The 7773-nt window shown below is 40.8% G+C and overlaps 1 protein-coding gene across 2 annotated transcripts in view; it reads right to left on the bottom strand.

Moving 5' to 3' along the window:
- Window positions 1-5880, bottom strand: part of LOC106535899 (sodium-coupled neutral amino acid transporter 3) — a 16039-nt gene extending 10159 nt beyond the window's left edge. The window contains exons 1-4 of one of the 2 annotated variants that reach the window (XM_014033041.1): window positions 5752-5880; window positions 539-657; window positions 388-457; window positions 73-188 (exon numbers count right to left, since the gene is read on the bottom strand). In XM_014033041.1, the coding sequence (XP_013888495.1) occupies window positions 73-188; window positions 388-457; window positions 539-597 (245 nt within the window). In that variant the 5' untranslated portion in view covers window positions 598-657; window positions 5752-5880. Of the gene's footprint in view, window positions 1-72; window positions 189-359; window positions 458-538; window positions 658-5751 lie in introns of those variants that run through there. The other variant, XM_014033042.1, reaches the window with a different exon arrangement.
- Window positions 5881-7773: the final 1893 nt, after the last annotated feature.

Here is a 7773-nt window from a genome sequence, read left to right on the forward strand (position 1 = left end):
TGTGTGTGTGTGTGTGTGTGTGTGTGTGTGTGTGTGTGTGTGTGTGTGTGTGTGTGTGTGTGTGAGCCTCACAGGAAGAGGACGATGCCCGTGTTGGACATGGCGTAGGACAGTCCCAAGATGCCACTGCCCATGATGGCGTTGCTCAGATTGAAAACAGACATCCCGAATGAGGTTTTACCCTCAAACTAGAAAAATAAACCATGAATTTTAAAAAGTTTTTAATTTTAAATATTTTGATTATTGTGTTAATTTGAATTTATATTAAAAACCTAATGTTAAACCATATTTTCTGTGCTTCAAGTTCTGATTTTCACGGTTAGAGTTGCTTCATAATTTGTATTTATTTGTGTAAAAACCTTTTAACACATTTGTTTGTCCACTCACGTCGGTGAACTCGGGTCTTTTTGAGCCGTCGTCTTTGTGTTGCAGGAACTTTTCTTCCTCTGGTGGAATTCTGCATCATAAAAAACAAACACTTTTTTTAACAAATGAGGTTTGAAAATCTAATTTAAATGTAAATGTGCCTGAGTCGTACCCTCCCTCCACAGCGGCGTCATGGAAAATCCCGTTTGATGCTTTCTGCAGTTCCATCATTCAACAGAGTTCAGGGTTTGGAAATGTTTCAGGAAAATGAAAGAGCTTTAAGAGGGAAATCTGAAAATGAAACATAAATAATATAATATTTTAAAAAGTTTATTTACTACAAACTGTTTACCAGACTCATTACATGTTTTTATTTACATGAACGCCTACATGTCATCGACTAATCCAACAGCAGATCATGTGTTCTCCAGGCGCTCACCTACTTCCTGTTTGACGATCACAACTCATTTTATCCCAGTTTTGGTCAAGGAAACACACCTACAACATCATTGACTAATTCTACCAGCACTTAACACAAAAACATCAGTTCAGGTCAAAATAGGATCCGTTGGATCGAGTGGATCAGATGGATCAGGTGGATTGAGTGGATCAGTGTATTGGGTGGATTAGGTGATCGGGTGTATCAGTTGGATCAGGTGGATTTGATGGATTGGGTGGAGCGGGTGGATCAATTTGATCGGGTGGACCAGAGTGGATCAGGTGGATCGATTGGATCAGTTGGATCAGGTGGATTGAGTGGATCGGGAGGATCAACATAGATCTGTTGAATCTGGTGGATCAGATGGATCAGGTGGATTGAGTGGATTGGGTGGATCAGATGGATCGGGTGTATCAGGTGGATCATATGGATCAGTTGAATCGAGAGGATCAAAGTGGACCAGGTGGATTAGTTGAATCTGTTGGATCAGATGGATCAGTTGGATTGGGTGGATCAGGTGGATCAGGAGGATTGGGTTGATCAGGTAGATCAGCGTGGATCAGTTGAATCAGGTGGGTCGGATGGATCAGGTGGATCAGATGGATCGGATGGATCAGGTGGATCAGATGGATTGGGTGGATCAGGTAGATCAGAGTGGATCAGTTGGATTGGGTGGATCGGGTAGATCAGAGTAGATCAGTTAAATCGGGTGGATCAGATGGATCAGATGGATTGGGTGGATCAGATGGATTCGGTGGATCAGTTGGATCAGGTAGATCAGAGTGGATCAGTTGGATTGGGTGGATCAGGTAGAGCAGAGTGGATCAGTTGGATTGGGTGGATCAGGTAGATCAGAGTGNCAGTTGGATTGGGTGGATCAGGTAGAGCAGAGTGGATCAGTTGGATTGGGTGGATCAGGTAGATCAGAGTGGATCAGTTGGATTGGGTGGATCAGTTGGATTGGGTGGATCAATTGGATCAGATGGATCAGATGGATTGGGTGGATCAGGAGAACCAGAAACCCTGTGTGGTCCTTGATGATTCAGCTCTTTACAGAAAAGTAYAAGTTAAGGTTCATAAATGTTTCCTAAAAACCTTTGATTTGTTTATATTTTGAGGACAGTAAAAGAATCCATGCTGAACGTAAAACATGAAGCGAGGACTTCCTGTGAGACTGAGCCGTTCAGGTTTCAGTCCACTGTTCACATTTGGCCCCCCCTCGTTCTGACAGGAATCCCACAAAGTGGCCTCTGACTTGGAAAAGTCGGTGTTTTTCTTGGATGGAGACACTCTGTAATCACTGGGACCGTTTCTAAAATAAAAATATCGTCTGAGGCAGAATTTCGGCTCCTCCACTGGACCAGACAAACGGGACTGAAACAGACTGGGGACGGACCTGAACTGGACTCGTCTGTCTTCAGTTTTTGGACCCAGTTTAAACAGTGACAGTCGATCTGTCTTCCTGAACTTATTATTTGTTGTTTTCTTTCTAAAAACACACAAATATTTAGTATTTAAACAATCATAACTGAAAATAACAACCAAAACTTTACTCAAACCTGGGCTCTGTGAAACCTGAAGTTTTCCACTGTGGGGTTAAAATATTGACAGAAGCCTGTGGAAAGTGAGGTGTTTGTACTGATAAGAGGCCGATTATCTCCTCTGTTGGCCTCAGAATCACACACGGACATAAAACTGACCTCTAAACTCAAACACGACTCAAGACTTTGACATTATGTTCAGGAAAAGTCACGTGGACCTTAATAGTAAATATTACACAGAAGCACGTTTTATACTTGTAGGTTTATTTAATATGGAAATATTTCTGATCCGTTTGTGAAACAGTCATAACCACAAACTACAATACTGACATTTATCTTCCACAAGAAAATAACGAGAAATCAACTTTACTTTCCTCTGATTGTCACCATTAACAAACATTTTTAACTCTAAGTGACGCAGAGACACACACCCAACCAACGCACCAATCAGATTGAAGAACTTCCTGTCAGAGTGATCCGTTCYCGACTGTAAACACAAATAAATATCTGCTTTCAGAGGAGGCTCGTTGCTCAAACATTTGATTCAGTAAAATATCAGCCTGAAAAGATCCAGTTTACAAAATACTGAACTGATGGTCCAGTCTGATGGTCAATGGAGCCGGAGCCCAACCAACCAACCATGTTTTTCACTCTTCCACAAAAACAGCTTTAAAGTTCATAATAAAACGACAAAGCAGATATAAAAAGTATTTATTTAATTTTTTAATGAAAATGATTTGTTTTATACTTAATGTGGTAAAAAAATCTATTCAGTTGCTAAAAATCTTATAACTTTTTAACAGACCATTTCGTGGTTAGAAATGATCAAAAATGTGCATGTACGAAGTGAGCTGACCACACGGTTATTGAGAAAGATTTAGCGGGAAAAGCTGAGGTTGTTCTGGAAACGCCATAGTAGTTGTACAAATTCAACAGGTAAATTTTTGCTGTTATACAGCCCCGATATATTTACTCTAAACTGATTATTGTTAAACTTTCCTTTAGGATTGTAGATGAGAATTTTCATTAATATCTAAACTACAGATGTGCTTTTTGAGCTTGTTGAATTTGTACAATTGCAGTAGCATTTTCGTAGCAACCTCAGCTTTCACTTGATAAATGTGTGAGGTCGGCTCGCTTCACGCGTGCATATTTTTAGAATAGAAACAGACTTTATTGTGGTATTTCTGATCTTTTCTAACTATGAGATGGTCTTTTATCTTATATTGTTTTCTAATCACCAATTAGTAATCAAGCTGAGTTAGCGGAGCATCCCAGCTAAGCTAGTTTGGTAACTAAGCTAGGCTAGCATGGCAATCAATCTAAGCTCATGRATAAATTTACATTTTTAGTTTCTAATGCACATAGCTTTTATAAAAACTGGGGCTGTGAAATTAATCAAGTTAACTCTGACTAATTTTAGTGCTGCACGGACATAAAAAATTAAATCGCAAATAACCGTGATTAAAATTTGCAATCACTTTACTCTGGCTGAATATGTAGGTTTGTAGATTACAATGCACTCAGTGCCAGGTCATGTTTGTAAATGAGAAGTGGTTCTCAAACAGTTTACTTGGATAAATAAAGGTCAATAAAATAAAATAAAATAAAAGACTCCATGTGTAACACATTATGTACAGTTTTTTTCTTTTTGTCTTCTTATGGCTTATTTTATTTTATTTATTTATGTTATGCTGACAACTGTGATCTTAGTATCTATCTTTCATTCCTCATGTAGAACTCATCTGGAATGAAAATCCATGAATTCTTGATTTAATCTCATTATTCTGCACAAAATTTAACTGACTCAAATATGTTTGGAGCATTTTTAGGTGCTGTTTTGTATTTAAAAATCATGTCTAAACATCAATTTTGTATTNCTCTTAAGACTTATCATTGACATTCCACAGCTGGATTTGAGTTCATATATTGTCAATATGTTGTCACCAAGTGGATAAGTTCTTAAAGGTTTACATGCAATAAACAATAAAAAGAAAAATATAAAAAGAAAAATGAGAAATATATATATATATATATATTGTCAATATGTTGTCACCAAGTGGATAAGTTCTTAAAGGTTTACATGCTATACACAATAAAAAGAAAAATATAAAAAGAAAAATGAGAAATATATATATATATATATATTAAAGTGAAATGAAAGGCAGCAGAGAAGAAAAAAACCTTATATCTGCCCCATCATTAAAAAATATTAATCATTTGACAGCCCTAATAAAAACCTACTAATTACCTTGTTTATTTTGTTTTCTGATCACCAATTACTAATAAAGCTAAGTTAGCATAGCATTCTAGCTAAGCTAGTTTGGTAACTCAGCTAGACTAGCTTAGCAAATATTTTCATGTGTACAACTTTTTTTTTACGGTTAGGCACATTGGTTTTTCTGTTACGCCCACAGACTAAAAACTGAGTCTTTCAGTTGGCAACTTGGAAAAATATTGGCAAAAATGATCATTTTGTGTTTTCAAAGTCAATTTTCATATTAAATCCACTTTGTTTTTAACTCAGACAACATGGTGCAGTTTGAGGTCTGACTTGATCAAAATACTTCCTGACAGTAAGAACAAACATATTTTTCTGTCGTCATGGCGTCTTTTATGTTTAATTTTGCAAACAGAAACAAAAACAACTTAAATCATGTTGAAAATAAAAGGAAAGACTTGAACTCAGACCTCCTGTTCTTTGGCACCAAACTTCCTCCAGAACCAAACCGCTGCAGTTTGTTAAACCTGGTACCTCCCTGATGAACGCTCGAGTTGTTTSGACACATCAGTCAGGTTGACTGGATGTCATGACAACTCTTACGTAATCAAATAAATTTAAACATTTCTTTAAAAAAAAAAGGCTCGGGGATAAAAATGCAAAGCTGGATGCAGCTGCTGTTTGAACGTGTCGGCTCCAGTAAATAGTCTGGCCCGGACGAGTGTACAACGTGTTCCTGCTCCTGAGTGAGGCCCGGCCCCGTCTCTGCTCCTTCACAACTTTCTGTGTTTCATCAGAGTTTTTCACGCGTGGAGCAACACTTAAGTGTTAACAGCAACTAGTGCAAACTCTAAGTTCTGCATGATTATCCAAGTTGTTTCTTGTTTTGTGCATCAGAAAAACACAAGTTATAAGAAAAAGACATTAAAAGTACAAAACCTGAGATAACAAGAACAACATAAACCTGGTGTGAATTAAAGTTTTTTAATGAAAACTGAAATTAGATTTAAATAAAGTGACTTAAACGAGTTCTGTTAAAACCTAATCCAGCTGTTGGGCTRGTTAACACCCATCTGTCAGAACCAAACCCTGTTTTTGTTTGTATTTTTTTCCTCGCATGGACCCTCGGTCCTGCCGAGCCGGATCACGTGGCAGAGCAGCAGCTGGACAAAGACCAGGCTTACCTTCAGGAGCAGGACRTGGTGTGGCGGTGGGGTCAGGGTGCAGTTTGGGTCGGGCGCAGAGGGAAAACGTCGGGCCGTTTCGGAGCCCAGCTGGGAAGCAGAAGAGAGCGTCTCGGGGAGAAGAGGGGAGCAAACGTGAAAGCGGGCAGGGAAGAGGGAGGGTCTGCTGGAAGTAACGGTTTCAGGTTTCCCCTGATGTCACGTCCACAGACACTCCTCTTCCTTCCCTAAAGAAGAATAACAGACGAGCTGACAGTGATGGATGACCGTGTGGAATTCACAGGCCTCCACGGTCCCGCTCAGACTCACTGGGCCTGTTGGACCATTTCCACGTCCAAGTGGAAACACTGGAAATGCAGAGAGGCGGTCGAGGTTGTGCAAGAACTTGACGGAACCTGAGGCGAACTGGAAGAATCTGAAGTGAGTTCAAACCGTGTGGAAACTTTCCACAGAGAGAGAAACATGTCAAACCAGCGGCGCTGATCCCAGYTTCAAACCTACAGATGGTTCAGCGTTTACACATTCCCACAGCTGCTGCTGGCTCTTTAGGAACCGGTCCAACTCTAAATCTGTCTGCTGCAGAGAGCAGGAGGTTCATGCTTCACCTACAACCCCAGAGACCAACCACTCAACCAAAACTTTCCCCTGTGATTCTATTTTCGTGCTTTAAACCAACAAAAACACACCTCAGAGTCTGAGGAAACCTCAGACAGACCAGGAAGGACGAACTTCTCTGGGTCACTGAGGTTCTGTCTCAGGAGGAGGAGTTTAAATGTCTCAGTGAGGAGAAGACTGGAGACAGATCTGTTGGTCTGCAGTATTGTGGACTCTGTTGTGGTCCGTTGTGGTGAAGAGGACCGACTCTGTTTACTGGTCTATCTACGTTCCTACCCCCAACTGTGGTCTGAAGTCTGAGTACTGACTGAAAGAAGGAGACCTCAGATCCAGGAGGTCCAGATGAGTTTTCTCTGCAGGGTAGCTGGACTCTGGTTCAGTTCTTCAGGAGTATCTCAGACTAGATCTGCTGCTTCACATGCAGAGGAACCTGAGGTGGTTCATCTGGACAGAATGGACCCTGGACACTTTAATAGGGAAGTGTTCTGGACATACACAACAGGAAACCTGAGAAAAGACCCAGGACACTCTGGAGAGACGTCTGTCTCTCAGCTGGTCTGGGAACACCTTGGAGTCCTCCCAGAAAAGCTGGAAGAGAAGTCTGGACCTCCATGACCCAGCGGCCCAGATTCACTGGATGGATGGTTGGTTTGTTGCATGTTTGGATGGATGATGGATGTGTGATTGGATGGTTGGTTGGTTGGATGATGGATGGATGGTTGGTTGGATGATAGATGGTTGGTTGGTTGGCTGGATGATGGATGGATAGATGATGATGGATGGTTGGTTTGATGATGGATGGTTGGTTGGTTGGTTGGATGATGGTTGAATGGTTGGTTGGTTGGATGATGGATGAATGGTTGGTTGGATGGTGGATGGATAGATGATGCATGGTTGATAGGATGATTGGATGATGGATGGATGGATGTTTTTTTGGATGATGGATGGATGGTTGGTTGGATGATAGATGGGTGGTTGGATAGTTGGTTGGATGTTTGGATGGATGGACAGTTGGTTGGATGATGGATGGATGAATAAATGGGTGGTTGGTTGGATGTTTGGATGTTTGGATGATGGATGGGCAGTTGGTTGGATGTTTGGATGGTTGGATGATGGATGGATGGTTGGTTGGATGTTTGGATGATAGATGGGCAGTTAGTTGGATGTTTGGATGGTTGGATGATGATGGATAGTTGGTTGGATGATGGATGGATAATTGGTTGGATGGATAGTTGGATGGATGATGGATGGATGGTTGGCTGGATGTTTGGATGGTTGGATGATGATGGATGGTTGGTTGGATGATGGATGGATAATTGGTTGGATGGATAGTTGGACGGATGATGGATGGATGGTTGGTTGGATGTTTGGATGGTTGGATGATGGATGGATGGTTGGTTGGATGTT

The sequence above is a fragment of the Austrofundulus limnaeus genome, unplaced genomic scaffold (genome assembly GCF_001266775.1).
Source record: "Austrofundulus limnaeus strain Quisiro unplaced genomic scaffold, Austrofundulus_limnaeus-1.0 Scaffold1606, whole genome shotgun sequence".
Classification (NCBI taxonomy): domain Eukaryota; kingdom Metazoa; phylum Chordata; class Actinopteri; order Cyprinodontiformes; family Rivulidae; genus Austrofundulus; species Austrofundulus limnaeus.